Source organism: Pristiophorus japonicus, chromosome 4 (genome assembly GCF_044704955.1).
Source record: "Pristiophorus japonicus isolate sPriJap1 chromosome 4, sPriJap1.hap1, whole genome shotgun sequence".
NCBI classification, from domain to species: Eukaryota; Metazoa; Chordata; class Chondrichthyes; family Pristiophoridae; genus Pristiophorus; species Pristiophorus japonicus.
The window spans coordinates 154,205,333-154,225,517 of record NC_091980.1 but is presented as its reverse complement, the minus strand read 5'-3'; the positions used below and the strand labels follow the sequence as shown (position 1 = coordinate 154,225,517).

General features: G+C 49.6%; 1 protein-coding gene across 1 annotated transcript in view; it reads left to right on the top strand.

Annotated features, from left to right (window-relative positions):
* Positions 1-20,185, top strand: part of LOC139262701 (1-phosphatidylinositol 4,5-bisphosphate phosphodiesterase beta-2-like) — a 398,767-nt gene that overhangs the window by 2,963 nt on the left and 375,619 nt on the right. The window contains exon 3 of the mRNA XM_070877853.1: positions 3,073-3,141. Coding sequence (XP_070733954.1) covers positions 3,073-3,141 — 69 coding nt within the window. The remainder of the gene's footprint in view (positions 1-3,072; positions 3,142-20,185) is intronic.

The window sequence follows — 20,185 nt, the reverse complement described above, 5'->3', positions numbered from 1 at the left end:
ACCCCATTCCTGCTTTCTCTCCATACCCTTTAGCTGTAAGGGTCACATCTAACTCTCTTTTGAATATATTTAACAAACTAGCCTCAACAACTTTCTGTGGTAGAGAATTCCACAGGTTCACAATTCTCTGAGTGAAGAGGTTTCTCCTCATCTCGGCCCTAAATGGCTTACCCCTTATCCTTAGACTGTGACCCCTGGTTCTGGACTTCCCCAACATCGGGAACATTCTTCCTGCATCTAACCTGTCCAAACCCATCAGAATTTTATATATTTCTATGAGATCCCCTCTCATTCTTCTAAATTCCATTGAATATAAGCCTAGTCGATCCAGTCTTTCTTCATATGTCAGTCCTGTCATCCCGGGAATCAGTCTGGTGAATCTTCGCTGCACTCCCTCAATAGCAAGAATGTCCTTCCTCAGATTAGGAGCCCAAAACTGTACACAATATTCCATGTGAGGCCTCACCAAGGCCCTGTACAACTGCAGTAAGACCTCCCTGCTCCTATACTCAAATCCTCTCGCTATGAAGGCCAACATGCCATTTGCCTTCTTCACCACCTGCTGTACCTGCATGCCAACTTTCAATGACTGATGTACCCTGACACCCAGGTCTCGTTGCACCTCCCCTTTTCCTAATCTGTCACCATTCATATAATAATCTGCCTTCCTGTTTTTACCACCAAAGTCGATAACCTCATATTTATCCACATTATACTGAATCTGCCATGCATTTGCCCACTCACCTAACCTGTCCAAGTCATCCTGCAGCCTCTTAGCATCCTCCTCACAGCTCACACTGCCACCCAGCTTAGTGTCATCTGCAAACTTGGAGATATTACATTCAATTCCTTCTTCTAAATCATTAATGTATATTGTAAATAGCTGGGGTCCCAGCACTGAACCCTGCGGTACCCCACTAGTCACTGCCTGCCATTCTGAAAAGGATCCATTTATTTCTACTCTTTGCTTCCTGTCTGCCAACCAGTTCTCTATCCACGTCAATACATTACCCCCAATACCATGTGCTTTAATTTTGCACACCAATCTCTTGTGTGGGACCTTGTCAAAAATCTTTTGAAAGTCCAAATACACCACATCCATTGGCTCCCCCTTGTCCACTCTACTAGTTACATCCTCAAAAAATTCTAGATAATTTGTCAAGCATGATTTCCCTTTCATAAATCCATGCTGACTTGGACCGATCCTGTCACTGTTTTCCAAATGCGCTGCTATTATACCTTTAATAATTGATTCCAACATTTTCCCCACCACCGATGTCAGGCTGACATCCCTGTTTTCTCTCTCCCTCCTTTTTTAAACAGAGGGATTACATTGGCTACACTTCAGTCCAAAGGAACTGATCCAGAGTCTATAGAATGTTGGAAAATGACCACCAATGCATCCGCTATTTCTAGAGCCACTTCCTTAAGTACTCTGGGGTGCAGACTATCAGGCCCTGGGGATTTATCGGCCTTCAATCCCATCAATTTCCTGAACATAATTTCCTGACTAATAAGGATTTCCTTTCGTTCTTCCTTCTCTCTAGACCCTCGGTCCCCTAGTATTTCTGGAAGGTTATTTGTGTCTTCCTTAGTGAAGACAGAACCAAGGTATTTGTTCAATTGGTCTGCTATTTCTTTGTTCCCATTATAAATTCACCTGATTCTGACTGTAAGGGACCTACGTTTGTCTTTACTAATCTTTTTCTCTTCATGTATCTGTAGAAGCTTCTGCAGTCAGTTTTTATGTTTCCTGCAAGCTTCCTCTCATACTCTATTTTCCCCCTCCTAATTAAACCCTTTGTCCTCCTCTGCTGAATTCTAAATTTTTTCCAGTCCACAGGTTTGCTGCTATTTTTTGGCTATTTATATGCCTCTTCCTTGGATTTAACGCTATCCTTAATTTCCCTTGTTAGCCACAGTTGAGCCACCTTCCTCATTTTATTTTTACACCAGACAGGAATGTACAATTGTTGAAGTTCATGCATGTGATATTTAAATGTCTGCCATTGCCTATCCACCGTCAACCCTTTAAGTATCATTCTCCAGTCTATTCTAGCCAATTCACGTCTCATACCATCGAAGTTTCCTTTCTTTAAGTTCAGGACCCTAGTCTCTGAATTAACTGTGTCACTCTCCATCTTAATGAAGAATTCTACCATATTATGGTCACTCTTCCCCAAGGGGCCTCGTACAGCAAGATTGCTAATTAATCCTCTCTCATTACACAATACCCAGTCTAGGATGGCCAGCCCTCTAGTTGGTTCCTCGACATATTGGTCGACTAGAAAACCATCCCTTATACACTGCAGGAAATCCTCCTCCACTGTATTGCTACCAGTTTGGTTGGCCCAATCTATATGTAGATTAAAGTCACTCCGGCCTGTGGTCACTCCGGCCTGTGGTCACTCCATGTGGTCACTCTGTGTGATCACTTGGGCTTGTGGTCACTCCATGTGGTCACTCTGGCCTGTGGTCACTCGGGGCATATGGTCACTTTGTGTGGTCACTCCGGCCCATGGTCACTCTGTGTGGTCACTCGGGGCCTGTGGTCACTCCATATGGTCACTCCGGCCTGTGGCCACTCTGACCTGTGGTCACTCTGTGTGGTCACTCAGGGCCTGTGGTCACTCCATATAGTCACTCTGCGTGGTCACTCTGGCCCATGGTCACTCTGGCCTGTGGTCACCATGTGGTCACTCTGGGCCTGTGGTCACTCTGTGTGGTCACTCCGGCCCTTGGTCACTCCGGCCCATGGTCACTCCAGCCAACGGTCACTCCGGCCTGTGGTCACTCCCTGTAGTCACTCCGTGTGATCACTCTGTGTGGTCACTCCGGCCCAGGGTCTATCTATCCATGTTGTTGAGAGGCCTGTCTTGCCTTCAGTGTAACAAATGTCAAGCACTGGTCCAGGGGAATGAATGGTTGACCGGACATTGAGCAGCAACAATAAGGGACCCCCAGTGTGGGGACGGAGACCAGGGAGGGGAGGGACTGACGCTGCTGTTCACCAATCTCTGTAATGGGCTGGAGTTACTCATGATCCTTACACACTCCTGTTTCTTTCCGCAGCAAGTGGACCTCCTGGAGTTCACCGCTATCCGCGACACAAGAATCGGAAAATATGCCAAAGTCCCGAAGGTAAGCTCTCGAGCCGAGACTGGTGCTCCTCCGCACCAGAGCCACTGCAACCATCAATGGTCAATGATCCAATGAATTTCCTCCTTTAAGACACTAATTAAAAATTCCCTCTTTGACAAACTGTTCTCCTGATGTGGTTCGGTGCCAAATGTTTTGTCTTATAACAGTCGTGTGATGTGCCTTGGGACGTTTCATTATGTTAAACATAGAAACATAGAAACATAGAAAATAGGTGCAGGAGTAGGCCATTCGGCCCTTCGAGCCTGCACCGCCATTCAATAAGATCATGGCTGATCATTCACCTCAGTACCCCTTTCCTGCTTTCTCTCCATACCCCTTGATCCCCTTAGCCGTAAGGGCCCTACCTAACTCCCTCTTGAATATATCCAATGAACTGGCATCAACAACTCTCTGCGGCAGGGAATTCCACATGTTAACAACTCTCTGAGTGAAGAAGTTTCTTCTCATCTCAGTCCTAAATGGCCTACTCCTTATCCTAAGACTGTGTCCCTGGTTCTGGACTTCCCCAACATCGGGAACATTCTACCCGCATCTAACCTGTCCAGTCCCATCAGAATCTTATATGTTTCTATGAGATCCCCTCTCATCCTTCTAAATTCCAGTATATACAGGCCCAGTTGATCCAGTCTCTCCTCATATGTCAGTCCAGCCATCCCGGGAATCAGTCTGGTGAACCTTCGCTGCACTCCCTCAATAGCAATAACGTCCTTCCTCAGATTGGGAGACCAAAACTGAACACAATATTCCAGGTGAGGCCTCACCAAGGCCCTGTACAACTGCAGTAAGACCTCCCTGCTCCTATTCTCAAATCTCCTAGCTATGAAGGCCAACATAACATTTGCCTTCTTTACCGCCTGCTGTACCTGCATGCCCACTTTCAATGACTGATGAACCATGACACCCAGGTCTCGTTGCACCTCCCCTTTTCCTAATCTGCCGCCATTCAGATAATATTCTGTCTTTGCGTTTTTGCACCCAAAGTGGATAACCTCACATTTATCCACATTATACTGCATCTGCCATGCATTTGCCCACTCACTTAACCTGTCCAAGTCACCCTGCAACCTCTTAGCGTCCGCCTCACAGCTCACACCGCCACCCAGTTTAGTGTTGTTGTGTATCTGTAAAGCATGCACTCCCATGATCCGCCACCAGGGAGCGCATCCCCTGAAGTCCCAAGGGATCCCAGCATCCCTTGGGAGCACTGTATATAAGCTCACTCCCCCCGAAAGTCAAAGTGAAAACTATTTACAAGGTGAGGCGGTCGGGAGCCTTTCTTTCCTTGGTGGACCGCCTCGGTACAAATGTCTGTTCTGGTGTGTTGGCTGTGCCCTCGCTGGGCTGGTGTGTTGTTGGCCCTGCAGGGCTGCTGGGTGAGCCTGGCCTTGCTGGGCTGTTTGGCGTGATGGGTTCGATTTCCTGGTCCGGGGTGGTGTCGTTGACCCTTTGGGTGTGTGTTGTGGGCTTGAAAAAGGTGGTGTCTGCTGTGGGTTGTTCAGGGCAGTCTGTGAACCGCAGCCTCGTTTGGTCCAGGTGCTTTCTGCAAATTTGTCCATTGTCTAGTTTGACTACAAACACCCTACTCCCTTCTTTAGCTATCACCGTGTCTGCGATCCACTTGGGACCATGTCCATAGTTTAGCACATTCACAGGGTCATTCAGATCAATTTCCCATGACACAGTGGCGCAACCATTGTTTACATTTTGTTGCTGCCGCCTGCTCTCTACCTGATCATGCAGGTTGGGGTGAACCAGCGAGAGTCTGGTTTTAAGTGTCCTTTTCATGAGTAGCTCAGCCGGGGGCACCCCTGTGAGCGAGTGGGGTCTCGTGCAGTAGCTGAGCAGTACTCAGGACAGGCGGGTTTGGAGTGAGCCTTCTGTGACTCGTTTAAGGCTCTGTTTGATTGTTTGTACTGCCCGCTCTGCCTGCCCATTGGAGGCTGGTTTAAACGGGGCTGAGGTGACATGTTTGATCCCATTCCGGGTCATGAATTCTTTAAATTCGGCATTGGTGAAACATGGCCCGTTGTCACTGACCAGTATATCAGGCAGGCCGTGGGTGGCAAACATAGCCCTCAGGCTTTCAATGGTGGTGGTGGTGGTGCTTCCCGACATTATTTCACATTCAATCCATTTTGAAAAAGCATCCACCACCACCAGGAACATTTTACCGAGAAACGGGCCCGCATAGTAGACATGGATTGTAAGGGGTGGTTTTCGGGGGGGGGGTCAGCTTTCCCTTCTGACCTTATATGAGCGGTTTCGAATCGCTCCCACACCCTTGGAATTATGAAGGGACTGTGACAGACTTGGACAGACAATCGGTTTCAAGGTCGGAAGCAGGTATGGCTTTATTGTGTTTAAAAGGAAGTAAAAGGCACACCTTTAATAACACACACAGAATTGTAATACCAATACACACTGAGGGGTACAACACATTGAATAAATTGTCAACATACAGCCTGTGGGGAAAAGAATACAGCTTAAACTCTAAATGGGGTAAAGAGGAGAATGCAGATACATTTACACAAGTTATCCCAGCCTCCCCCTCCCAATTCCCCTAACTAACTAAGTTATAGCTCTGGGGGTTCAGGGGCTATGCTCACCAATCCCTTTTGACAGTTGCCAGTGAATAGGAGTTTCGGGGTTCGATGCACTTGGCCTTCTAGGCGAGCCGTACCCCGGACGGAGGAGAGGACTTCGGACTGCGTAGTCTTCAGTTGGGGTGAGTCCGTTGATGCGGTAAGTTGCGTTTTGGATGTATGGAGTAAATACCCATTTTCTTTGGTTAGAAATAGTTTTAGTTAGTCCTTTTTGGTAATTTCTCACCCGTTGGTTGTTCAGAAGTAGATTGTAGAGTGGAAATAAATGTCGATTCTTCGGTTTTTGCTGAGTTGGTTTCGGTTGGTCGTTTCGCTGGTTGTGGTGGCCCGGGTTGTCACTTTGGTTGCTGACAACCTTCCATTTCATGGGCCTCGTGCTCAGTCGGCCATGATGATTTCTTGTAGTTTCTTCACTACTCCATTTCTTCACACCCCACCTCCGGCTGCTTGAGTGTACTTTTCCTTGTAAAAATGGGAATAGATATACCCCAAAAAGGCTTCCTTATCTCCCACCAAATCTGGCCCAGCTCTTTGCTTCAATTTTGCAGCCCAGCTAACTGAAACTTGATTAAGTGGTTTTAATCTGGCGTTGACAGGCTTTTCTGAGTTGATGAGCTTTTGTCCATTGTGATAGTCTGGCCGGAGCCAAATATTTTTATGCCTGTTGTAAAGGTGTTGGAATATGTATGTGACATTTGGGTCCTCTGGTTGGGGTGGATAATGTTTCTTCTGTGGTTGATTGTTAAAATGTAAATGTCTTCTAGGGACAGGTTTCGAGGGTAAACAGTTCCCAGACAATTTGATTAGCTCCAATGTCCAAACTGGCCCTTTAGAGATTGACCCCACCCCTTTTCTTGCAGACCCAACATTCACCTTTTAAAAATCCCAAATTCAATTAAAGTTCGTAGTTTCTTCCATGTGCACTTTAGGATTTCAAACTTTCTGGTAGAGAGTTCCAAATTAAATTCCCTTTCCTATGAGTCCAAACACTGGGTGGGCGGTTGGGCAGGGGGGTCTGAATAAATGCATCCCCTTTTATCCCCTGCTGGCCTTGTCTGCCCATTTAAACTCATTTGTGTCCCGAAGTTTTTCCTTCCATTGTAAAAGTCCAGAAAGGGATTCTTCTCCTCTGCAGGGGAAAGGTACCAGGAATCTTCGTGAAATATTGGTAAATTCTACAGATCTTCAACCATGGTCTGGAGGGCCAGGACCACAAACTTAGTGATGCCTCTTTGGGCGCGTTGTTCAACTGAGCACACACGCGGCATTGCCCTACACAGGACTCGAAGTCAGAGTCGATACCGGGCCACCACACGTGGGATTTGGCTATCGCTTTCATCATTTCTATACTCGGGTGTGTGCTGTGGAGATCCGAGATGAACGTCTCCCTACCCTTTTTGTGTAGCACTACGCGCTTACAGGCAGTCTTTTCACCGCTGGAATGGCTTGATTAGCTCTTGCATTTCAACGGGGATGCTGGCCCAGCTCCAATGCAGTACACAGTTTTTTTACTAGGGACAGCAGAGGATCTTGGGTGGTCCAAGTCCTAATCTGGCGGGCTGTGACAGGTGATTTATCATTTTCAAACGCTTCCATGACCATCAACAAGTCCGCGGGCTGCGCCACCATCAACAAGTTTGCAGGCTGCGCCATTTCCACCCCCGTGGTGGGTAATGGTAGCCGACTGAGAGCATCCGCATAGTTCTCGGTGTCTGGCCTGTGGCGGATGGTATAGTTATACGCTGATAGCGCGAGTGCAATGCCTTTGTATGCGGGCTGAGGCATTAGTATTTATCCCTTTGTTTTCAGCGAACAGGGATATGAGGGGCTTGTGATTGGTTTCCAGCTCAAATTTGAGGCCAAACAGGTACTGATGCATTTTCTTTACCCCAAACACACACGCTAATGCCTCTTTCTCAATCATGCTGTAGGCCCTCTCGGCCTTAGACAAGCTTTTGGAGACATAGGCGACAGGTTGCAACTTCCCCGCAATGTTAGCTTGTTGTAATACACACCCAACTCCATACGACATCAGATGCTAGCACAAGTCTTTTACACGGGTTATACAATACAAGCAGCTTGTTGGAGCATAAAATGTTTCTGGCTTTTCTCAAAAGCAATTGCTTGGTTTTTTCCCCCATACCCAGTTCTCACCTTTGCGCAATAACACATGTAGGGGCTCTAAGAGGGTGCTTAATACCGGTAGGAAGTTACCAAAATAGTTGAGGAGTCCCAGGAACGACCGCAGCTCCATGACGTTCTGTGGCCTGGGCGCATTCCTGATAGCCTCTGTCTTGGCGTCTGTGGGCCGAATGCCATCTGCCGTGATCTTTCTCCCCAAAAACTCTACTTCTGTTGCCATGAAGACGCATTTCGACCTTTTCAGCCGCAGCGCTATGCGATCCAGTTGCTGGAGGACCTCCTCCAGGTTTTGTAGGTGCTTGACAGTGTCCAGACCCATGACCAATATGTTGTCCTGAAAGACCACTGTGCGTGGCACCGACTTGCGTAGGCTCTCCATGTTTCTCTGGAAGATCGCTGCAGCCGACCGAATTCCAAACGGGCATCTGTTGTAGATGAACAGTCCCTTGGATGTGTTGATGCAGGTGAGGCCCTTCGAAGACTCCTCCAGCTCCTGCATCATGTAGGCCGAAGTCAGGGCGAGCTTGGTGAACGTCTTGCCACCTGCCAGCATCGCAAATAGGTCGTCTGCCTTAGGTAGTGGGTATTGGTCCTGTAGCGAGAAATGATTAATAGTTACTTTATACTCGCCGCAAATCATGACCGTGCCATCACTTTTGAGTACTGGAACAATCAGGCTGGCCCTCTCACTGAATTCCACTGGGAAGATGATGCCCTCAAGTTGCAGCCTGTCCAGCTCGATTTCCACTCTCTCCCTCATCATGTGAGGTACCCCTCGCGCCTTGTGGTGAATGAGTCGTGCCTCTGGGACCAAGTGGATCCACACCTTCATCCTGGAAAAGTTTCCAATGCCTGGCTCAAAAGGGGAAGGAAATTTGTGAAGAACCTGGGTACATGAGGCCTCATCGACATGTGATAGCGCTCGGATACCATCCCAGTTCCAGCTGCCCAGCCAGCTCCTTCCAAGCAGTGTGGGGCCATCGCCCGGGACAATCCAGTGTGGCAGTTTGTGCACTGTGCCCTCTTAGGTGATCTTGACCATGGCGCTGCCCAGGACAGTGATGAGCTCTTTGGTGTACGTTCTCAGTTTCGTGTGAATGGGGCTCAGGGCTGGTCTGAATGCCTTGTTGCACCACAGTCTCTCAAACATCTTTTTACTCATGATGGATTGGCTAGTGTCAGTGTCCAGTTCCAGGACTATGGGTAAGCCATTCAATTTTACGTTTAGCATTATAGGTGGACATTTCATCAAAAATGTGTGCACCCCGTGTACTTCAGCATCTGCCTCCTCTCTCTGAGGCTCGAAATTGCTTTGATCCACCATGGACCGATCTTCCTCTGGTGGTTAGCAGGTTTTGCAGAGATTGCAGCTCATCTGCAAGCTCATTGGAGGTGTCCCATTGTTCCACAGCTCTTGCAAACATACCCTTTGAAGTGGCATGAATAGGCTGAATGGAAGCCTCCACAACGCCAACAAGGTGTGAGTTGTGGACTCTGAGTCATCTGGGTCAGCTGAAGCCTGCTGGCAGTTGCAGACTCGTGGTTTCTGCCCTGTACATTTCTGCTCGCAAACACAGTTCCAGTTAATTTATGAATATTGCTAGCACTTGTGTGCTGAGAGATGTGATTGGTGTTATCACTGGTGGACTGGTGGCTATCGCAATGGCCTTACTGAGGGTCGGTGTCTCTACACTCAAAAGTTTTCATAGGATGGTCCCGTGGCCAATGCCCAGCACAAAAAAGTCTCTGAGCATCTGCTCCAGGTAGCCATCAAACTCACATTGTCCTGCAAGTCGCCTTAGCTTGGCGACATAGCTCGCCACTTCCAGACCTTCAGATCGCTGGCACATGTGGAACCGATACCTCGCCATCAGCACGCTCTCCCTTGGGTTAAGATGCTCCCGAACCAGTGTACACAGCTCCTCATACGACTTATCTGTGGGTTTCACCGGAGCCAGAAGATTCTTCATGAGGCTGTAGGTCGGTGCCCCGCAGACCGTGAGGAGGACCGCTCTCCTTTTTGCAGCGCTTTCTTCTCCGTCCAGCTGTTGGCTACAAAGTACTGGTCTAGCCGTTCGACATAGGCTTCCTAGTCCTCACCCTCCGAGAACTTCTCCAGGATGCCTACAGTTTGCTGCATCTTTGTGTTGGATTCGTATACTCGTCACCAGTTGTCGTGTTCCTAACACAGATGAGACTGCACACAGGGAGGTTAAAGTAACAGTGACCTCAGTCTTTATTAAGACACTCCAGAGTGAGGAACAGGCCTTAGGGGCCAGCTTATATACAGTGCTCCCAAGGGATGCTGGGATCCCTTGGGACTTCAGGGGATGAGCTCCCTGCTGGCGGAACATGGGAATGCATGCTTTACAGATACACAAGTGTCATCTGCAAACTTGGAGATATTACACTCAATTCCTTCATCTAAATCATTGATGTATTTTGTAAAGAGCTGGGGTCCCAGCACTGAGCCCTGCGGCACTCCACTAGTCACAAGTTTCTGACCACCATCACGACACACAAAGGATTATTTGTTTACATTAGGTGCCCGTTTGGCATTCATTCAGCAGCGGCTATCTTTCAACGAAACATGGAAAGCTTGCTCAAGTCCATCCCTGGAACGATCGTGTTCCAAAATGACATCCTTATAATGGGTCGAGACACTGAGGAATACCTCCGCAACCTGGAGGAGATGCTATGCCGATTGGAACGGGTAGGCCTGCGGCTGAAAAAGGCCAAGTGCGTGTTTTTGGCCCCAGAGGTCGAGTTCCTGGGCAGGAGGGTTGCCGCAGACAGGATCCGGCCCACTGAATCAAAAACTGAGGCGATTCGCCGGGCGCCCAGGCCCGGCAACACGTCGGAGTTGCGATCATTCCCGGGACTCTTGAACTATTTTGGGAACTTCCTGTCGCACTTAAGCACATTGTTGGAGCCGTTACACATGCTCCTCCATAAAGGTTGTGAATGCTCTTGGGGGGATTGTCAATGTTAAGTCCTGACTCTAATGTACTGACTTACACGAGACACATGCTGAAGTCAAGGTTACTCAGGACCTGCACGTTTAATTCCAGCTCTCCAGTCCTGCACTTGTCTGAGACCTCCCTTTATATACCACAATGGGACAGGTATGGAGTGTCTCCTGCAATTGCACCCCTGGTGGTAAGGTATGCTTATTGTTACAGGTCATATCCAGTTACAGTCATGTATAGCATGGTAAGATACAGTTATACACAGTAATGTGAGATACATGACATCACCCTCCCCCAAGGTCTTATTGCCTTTATAGATTCAGTCTCTCAGGTGGTCTGCGCTCTCGCGTGGAGCGTCTTAATTGTGGTTCAGTTGTTTGCCTTGGTGCCTGTTTTCGTTCGGTGTGATTGCTGGTATCTCGCCTGGGCTGTCTGTTTCGTTCGGTGTGATTGCTGGTATCTCACCTGGGCTGTCTGTTGAGACTGCCCTTTCCTCAGGTTGTTCCACCTGTCTGTCCACCAGGTGTGGTGTAAGTTCCACATTGTAGTCTGCCTCTGGTTCTTCAGTGTTATCAGTGAATCTACTTTTTACTTGGTCTACATGCCTCCAGCAGGTTTGGCTATTGTCCATTTGTACAACCAGTAGCCTGTTTCCCTCTTTGTCTGTTACTGTCCCTGCAAGCCATTTGGGACCCCGGCCATAGTTTAGCACAAACACTTTGTCCCCTATCTCATTCCACCTCCCCCTCGAATTTCGGTCATGGTACTCAGTTAGCTTTTGACGCTTACCCTCAACAATTTCATGCATGTTTGGGAGGATTAACAAGAGCCTGGTCTTTAAGGTTCGTTTCATTAATAGTTGCAAAGGGGGAACCCCAGTCAATGAATGCGGACGAGATCTGTATGCCAGCAGCAGTCGCGACAGGCGGCTCTGCAGCTTGGGACCTTGGATTCTGAGCATGCCTTGTTTAATGATCTGCACTGCTCGCTCCACCTGGCCATTGGAGGCCGGCTTGAAAGGTGCCGTCTTAACGTGATTTAAGAACATAAGAACATAAGAATTAGGAACAGGAGTAGGCCATCTAGCCCCTCGAGCCTGCTCCTCCACTCAACAAAATCATGGCTGATCTGGCTGTGGACTCAGCTCCCATAACCCTTAATTCCCTTGATACCGTGGTCAACTATAAAATCGTGAAATTCTGCACTGGTGAAGCACGGACCATTATCACTGACCAATATGTCAGGAATGCCGTGCGTTGCAAACATGGTTCTAAGGGTCTCCACAGTGGTGGAGGTGGTGCTCGAGTTTAAAATGGTGCACTCGATCCATTTTGAAAATGCATCAACGACTACGAGGAACATTTTGCCCATGAATGGGCTCGCATAGTCTACATGCATCCGCGACCACAGTTTGGTGGGCCAGGGCCAGGGGCTTAGGGGGGCCTCCCTGGGGCATTACTGAGTTGGGTACAAATGGTGCATCGACGGACGCAGAGCTCCAAGTCCGCATCAATGCCAGGCCACCAGACATGAGATCTGGCTATGGCCTTCATAAGGACGATCCCCAGGTGCTCGCAATGGAGCTCCTGGACAAACGCCTCCCTGCCTCGTAAGGGCATAACTACTCAGCTGCCCCACATCAGGCAGTCTGCCTGTAGTGAGAGTTCATGCATGAGCCTATTGAAGGGTTTGACCTCCTCGGGGCAGGCATCGCAAGCCTCTGCCCAGTCACCGGTTAAAACGCATCTTTTAACTAGAGATAATGTGGGGTCGCTGGTCGTCCAGGCTCTGATTTGGCAAGCCGTCATGGGCGAACCTGTGGATTCAAAGGCATTGATTGCCATGACCATCTCACAGTCCTGTTCATCGGACCCTTCTGTGGTCACCAGGGGTAGCCTGCTAAGCACGTCGGCACAGATGTCTGTGCCTGGTCTGTGCCTTATCGTGTAGGCGTAAGCCGCCAGCATGAGTGCCCACCGCTGAATGCGCACCGAGGCGTTGGCGTTGATTGCCTTGCACTCGGATAGTAGGGACGTGAGGGGTTTGTGGTCGGTTTCTAACGCAAACTTGGCCCCGAAAAGATATTGGTGCATCTTTTTGACACCGTACTCCCATGCGAGCGCCTCCTTCTCAACCATACCGTACCTGCGCTCCGCCCGCGAAAGTAACCTGGAGGCATAAGCAACGGGCTGCAATTTACCCGCATCATTGACGTGCTGTAAAACGCACCCGACCCCGTACGCTGACGCATCACACGTAAGGACTAACTTTTTCCTGGGTCAAAAAAGGCTAAAACACTCTTGGAACATAGAAGGTTGCGTGCCTTATTGAAGGCGCGTTCTTGGGCGTCCCCCCAAAACCAATCGCACCCCTTCCTGAGTAGCACGTGGAGAGGCTCCAGCAGCGTGCTTAAGTTCTGCATAAAGTTCCCAAAGTAATTGAGTAGCCTGAGGGCGTGCAGTTCTGAGACATTCCAGGGCCTGGGTGCCAGGCGAATCGCTTCGGTTTTGGATTCGGTTGGGCGGATTCCATCAGCGGCAATCCTTCTGCCCAAAAATTCAACCCCGGGCGCGAGAAACAGACACTTGGATTTCTTAACTCTTTGGCCTACCCGATCCAATCGACTTAGTACTTCCTCAAGATTGCGGAGATGAGAGTCGGTGTCCCTGCCCGTGATGAGTATGTCATCTTGAAACACAACTGTCCCCGGGATGGACTTGAGCAGACTCTCCATGTTGCGCTGGAATATAGCAGCTGCCGAGCTGATGCCGAATGGGCATCGATTGTACCCAAAAAGGCCTCGATGTGTGTTGATGGTGGTGAGTAGCTTAGACTCTTCGGTCAGTTCTTGCATCATATACGCAGATGTGAGGTCATGTTTTGAGAAAAGTTTTCCTCCAGCCAACATGGCAAATAGGTCCTCCGCTCTGGGCAGCGGGTATTGGTCCTGTAGGGAGACTCTGTTTATGGTGGACTTGTAATCCCCACAGATTCGCACGGATCCATTAGACTTCATGACGGGGACGATGGGGCTTGCCCAGTCGCTGAATTCCACGGGAGAAATTATGCCTTCCCGCAGAAGCCGGTCCAGTTCGTCTTCAATCTTTTCCCTCATCATATAAGGCATAGCTCTAGCCTTGTGATGGACCGGTCTGGTATTGTGTGTGATGTAGATTCTAGCTTGAGCCCCTTTGAAGGTGCCCACACCTGGCTGAAAGATGTTCAAAACGGCTTAGAACTGTTGAGCAGGAGGTCCGTTCCTCTGATGACATGGCGTGATCATCATCCCATTTCCAATTAAGTTCTGCTAGCTAGCTTCTCCCCAACAGGGCTGGAATATCCCCGGGGACAATCCACAGGGAAAGTCGGTGTACCATCCATGTGTGTGTGACTGAGCATGGCGCTGCCAAGGACTGGGACGATTTCTTTAGTATAGGTCCTTAGTTTGGTGTCGATCTTTGTGAGTTTTGGTCTGTTGCTTTTGTGCGGCCACAGCTGTTCAAATTGTTGAACGCTCATGAGGGATTGACTGGCCCCCGTGTCCAGTTCCATGTTGACGGGTATCCCGTTGAGTAGAACCCTCATCATAATTGGAGGCATCTTGGTGTAAGAATGGTGGACATTGATTGTGGTAACTCGCTGTACCTCGGCATCCGTGCACTGTTCCAACCGTCTTCTGGTCCGCTTTCCGACCCTTCCGATTCGTATACCAGCCGAGCTGCTGTTTTTCTGCACATGCGAGCCAGATGCCCTGTGTAGTTGCAGTTTCTGCAAACAGCATGCTGAAATCGACACACCCTGGTTGAGTGCCTTCCCCCACATAGAAACATAGAAAATAGGTGCAGGAGCAGGCCATTCAGCCCTTCTAGCCTGCACCGCCATTCAATGAGTTCATGGCTGAACATGAAACTTCAGTATCCCATTCCTGCTTTCTCGCCATACCCCTTGATCCCCTGAGTAGTAAGGACTTCATCTAACTCCCTTTTGAATATATTTAGTGAATTGGCCTCAACTACTTTCTGTGGTAGAGAATTCCACAGGTTCACCACTCTCTGGGTGAAGAAGTTTCTCCTCATCTCGGTCCTAAATGGCTTACCCCTTATCCTCAGACTGTGACCCCTGGTTCTGGACTTCCCCAACATTGGGAACATTCTTCCTGCATCTAACCTGTCTAAACCCGTCAGAATTTTAAACGTTTCTATGAGGTCCCCTCTCATTCTTCTGAACTCCAGTGAATACAAGCCCAGTTGATCCAGTCTTTCTTGATAGGTCAGTCCCGCCATCCCAGGAATCAGTCTGGTGAATCTTCGCTGCACTCCCTCAATAGCAAGAATGTCCTTCCTCAAGTTAGGAGACCAAAACTGTACACAATACTCCAGGTGTGGCCTCACCAAGGCCCTGTACAACTGTAGCAACACCTCCCTGCCCCTGTATTCAAATCCCCTCGCTATGAAGGCCAACATGCCATTTGCTTTCTTAACCGCCTGCTGTACCTGCATGCTAACCTTCAATGACTGATGTACCATGACACACAGGTCTCGTTGCACCTTCCCTTTTCCTAATCTGTCACCATTCAGATAATAGTCTGTCTCTCTGTTTTTACCACCAAAGTGGATAACCTCACATTTATCCACATTATACTTCATCTGCCATGCATTTGCCCACTCACCTAACCTATCCAAGTCACTCTGCAGCCTAATAGCATCCTCCTCGCAGCTCACACTGCCACCCAACTTAGTGTCATCCGCAAATTTGGAGATACTGCATTTAATCCCCTCGTCTAAATCATTAATGTACAATGTAAACAGCTGGGGCCCCAGCACAGAACCTTGCGGCACCCCACTAGTCACTGCCTGCCATTCTGAAAAGTACCCGTTTACATCTCCAACACAGACCGTTTCCATTGTTTCCGAAGGATGAGCTGCGTCTGGCTGATCTCCTTTGAGCTTCTCTCAATCTGTTGTGATTGCTCGCATTGTGGGTTGATGAGGTGTGATCGGCCGTTCATGTGGCCCTTGATTTTGATTGCCCCTGGCACCACTGTCTGCTGTTGAAGGTCTGCTCTCCTGTCTTTGTCTGTGTGTGGGGGTAGCAGTTTGTTTCACAATGTGAACCCCTTGTTCTGATGCCTCGTTGGTTGTCGTACCCGAAGTATAGATCAGCCTCGTTTCTTATTCGCCTGCCATGAACTTCTGTGCAACCAGTGCTGCTGCCTCTAGAGTCAAGTATTTAGTCTCTATAAGCTTTCAGAATATGCCTGCGTGGCCTATTCCTTCAATAAAAAAGTCTCTCAGTACTTCTCCCCTTAGTTTATCGGGGAACTCACATGAACTAGCCAGCCTCCGAAGTTCCGCCACGAAGTCGGGTATGCTTTGGTCCACACAGCGTCTGTCGTTGTAGAACCTGTGTCTCTCACCAGTGTGCTCAACTCCTCAAACGACTTGCTTGCTGGTTTCTCGAGTGCCAGCAGGTCTTTCATGAAAGCGTATGTTTTCGAGCCACAGCTGGTCAAGAGATAGGCTCTTCTCTTGTCTGCCTTATCATCGCCCAGCCAGTCTTTGGTCACAAAGCTTTGCTGGAGCCTTTCTATAAAGTCATCCCAATTGTCTCCAGCATTGTATTTCTCATCTGAGCTGTTGGTAGCCATTCTGTGGATTCTGTGATCCCGTAACTCGTCGCCACTGTTAAGTCCTGACTATAATGTACTGACTTACACGAGACACATGCTGAAGTCAAGGTCACTCAGGACCTGCACCTTTAATTCCAGCTCTCCAGTGCTGCACTTGCCTGAGACCTCCCTTTATATACCTCAGTGGGACAGGTATGGAGTGTCTCCTGCAAGTGCACCCCTGGTGGTAAGGTATGCTTATTGTTACAGGTCATATCCAGTTACAGTCATGTATAGCATGGTAAGATACAGTTATATACAGTAATGTGTGATACATGACAGTCAAGTACGGGTTTTCAATAAGGCGAGGAACCTACTGTGTTCCAACAAACTGTTGACTTTGTATGACCCATGTAAAAAACTGGTTTTAACATGCGATGTGTCATCCTACTTCATTGGGTGTATTTTGCATAAGGTAACGATGATGGCCGACTCCAACCGGTGGCTTACGCCTCCAGGTCGCTCTGCCAGGCAGAGCGTGGATACGGCATGTACGAGAAGGAGGCACTTGCGTGTGTGTATGGTGTGAAAAAGATGCACCAGTACCTTTTCGGTAGACGGTTCAAGCTAGAGACGGACCACAAGCCGTTAACATCTCTGTTGTCCGACAGCAAGGCTGTCAACGCTAATGCATCAGCTCGCATACAGCGATGGGCCCTCACGCTGGCTGCGTATGACTACACCATACGGCACCGGCCAGGCACCCAAAATTGCGCTGACACGCTCAGCAGGGTCCCACTGGCCACCACCGAGGGGCCATCGGAGCAGAGCACCGAGATGGTCATGGCTGTTGAGGCTTTTGACACTGCGGGCTCCCTCATTACAGCCCGACAGGTCAAACTCTAGACCAACAGGGACCCCTTCCTATCCATGATAAAGAAATGTGTCCTGACTGGGGACTGGGCGCCCGCCCACAGGGCATGCCCCGAGGAAGTCAGGCCGTTTCAGAGACGGATGGATGAGCTCTCCGTCCAAGCCGACTGCCTGTTATGGGGCAGCCTGGTAGTCATGCCCCAGAAAGGCAGGGAAGCGTTCATCAGGGAACTCCACAGCGAGCACTCTGGCATCGTGTTAATGAAGGCCATTGCCCGGTCACACGTGTGGTGGCCGGGGATTGACTCAGACCTGGAACACTGTGTTCGCAGGTGCACGACGTGTGCCCAGCTGGGCAATGTCCCCAGGGAGGCCCCACTCAGCCCGTGGCCCTGGCCCACCAGGCCATGGTCACATATTCACATGGACTATGTGGGCCCGTTCATGGGAAAAAATTTCCTGATCGTTGTGGATACATACTCGAAGTGAATCGAGTGCATCATATTGAACTCGTGCACGACATCCATCACTGTGGAGAGTCTGTGTACGGTTTTCACGACCCATGGCTTACCGGACATCCTGGTCAGCGATAATGGCCCGTGTTTTACCAGCCATGAATTCCAGGAGTTTATGTCGAGCAATGGGATCAAGCACGTCCGGACGGCGCCGTTCAAGCCGGCCTCCAATGGCCAGGTGGAACAGGCGGTCCAAGTCATAAAGCAGGGCATGCTACGCATCCAAGGACCCTCCCTTCAGGACCGCCTATCGCGCCTCCTGCTGGCCTACAGGTCCCGGCCGCACTCGCTCACGGGAGTCCCGCCAGCGGAACTCCTCATGAAACACACGCTCAAGACGCGGCTGTCCCTCATTCACCCAGACCTGGCAGACATTGTTGAGGGCAAGCGCCAGTCCCAAACCGAGCTCCATGATCGAGGCTCAAGGGGGAGGTGTATAGAAATAGATGACCCGGTATTTGTTCTTAACCATGCTTTGGGACCCAAATGGCTTGAGGGCACAATAATTGGCAAAGAAGGAAAAAGGATCATGGTGGTCAGACTAAACAATGGGCAGATATGCCGCAAACACTTGTAAAGACAAGGTTCAGCATAGACACGGAGGAACCGGAAGAAGAACATGATGAGATAGCACCCACACCACTGCCAGCGTATGAGCAACAAAGACAGCCCTCAGCATGCACAGTCCCGGCGGCCAGCCCGGACAGGCCGGAGTCACCTTAAGTGACAGAGATGCGTGCTGAGGCTCAGCCACCAGAGCCACAACTGCGGCGCTCCACGAGAGAGCGTCGACCACCCGATAGACTTAACCTCTGAAACTAAAAGACTTAAGGAGGGAGGTGACATCATGTATTTCACCATCTTGCAATGACTATAAGTATGTAACTGTAACTCATGCATACTGTACCTGTACCCTTGTAATGAACACCCTGACCACAGGGAGTGAGCTCCTCACCTGGGCTTCCAGGTATAAAAGGGGAGGTCTCACCCAGGATTAGCACTCTTCAGTCCTGGAAATAAAGTGAAGGTCACAGAATGACTGTGTCTGATATATCCATGCCTCGTGTGAGTTTGTAACAAGGTGCAGAGACACTACACCTACCCCACTAGTCACTGCCTGCCATTGTGAAAAGGACCCGTTTATCCCGACTCTCTGCTTCCTGTCTGCCAACCAGTTCTCTATCCACGTCAGTACATTACCCCCAATACCATCTGCTTTGATTTTGCACACCAATCTCTTGTCAAGAGCCTTTTGAAAGTCCAAATACACCACATCCACTGGTTCTCCCTTGTCCACTTTACGAGTTACATTTCTCAAAAAAGGCGCTTATATAAATACAACTTGTTATATAGACAGGAAGGTCCCTCAGACTGTGGGGTGGAAGTTCGGTCGTGCCTCAGTTGGGGCGGTACCCGGGCGGGCTGCTATATTTTGTTCCCTCAAATGGTTTGGGTCTGGCGCCACAAAATTCATCAGCTGGGCCCAGAGTTTGGAGCGGGGCGCTGGGGAGACATTGGTCACATGCAGGGCACTAGGAGAGGTGTTCGTCACAGAGCGGGGCGCTAGGAGAGTGGGGCGCTAGGGGAGCTAAGAGGGGCGGCAGAAGACCGATTTTCCACCCCAGACCTGTCTCCCCACAGGGAGCCCCCTCAGATACTGGCAATGCTGGCATTTATTGTCCATTGCGGCCTGCCCTGAGAAAGCGGTGTTTGATAAAACTGAGTGCCTGTTAAGGGTCAACCACATTGATGTGGGTCTGGAGTCACATATAGGCCAGGCTGGGTAAGGGCGGCAGCTTTCCTTCCCCAAAGGACAGCAGTGAACCCGTTGGGTTTTTACAATGTGACAGCTTCATGGTCACTTTTACTGAGATCAGTTGTTTATTTCCAGTTTGTTTTTTTAAACTGAATTCAAATTCTCAAACTGCTGTGGTGGGATTTGAACCCACGTTTGCTGGATGATTAGTCCATGACTCTGGATCACTTGTCCAATAACACAACTACTACACTATCGTATCTGTGTCTGGATATTGTGGGAGTGAGAGGGCGGGGGGGGGGGGGGGTTTGGAGAGTGAGAGAAAGTGGGGAGAATGGGAGTCAGAGAGAGAGAGAGGGAGGTGGTGCGATAGAGACAGAGACCAGCGGGGAAGGAGGAGACACAGTGTGATGGGGAAGGGAGGGAGAGAGAGAGAGAGGGAGGGAGAGAGAGAGGGCGGGATAGACAGAGTGGGCATAGGGAAAGGAGGGGTGGTGAGAGAGCGATCTGAGAGAACGGAGAGAGATGGGGAAAGAGATGGGCAGGGAATGAGAGCG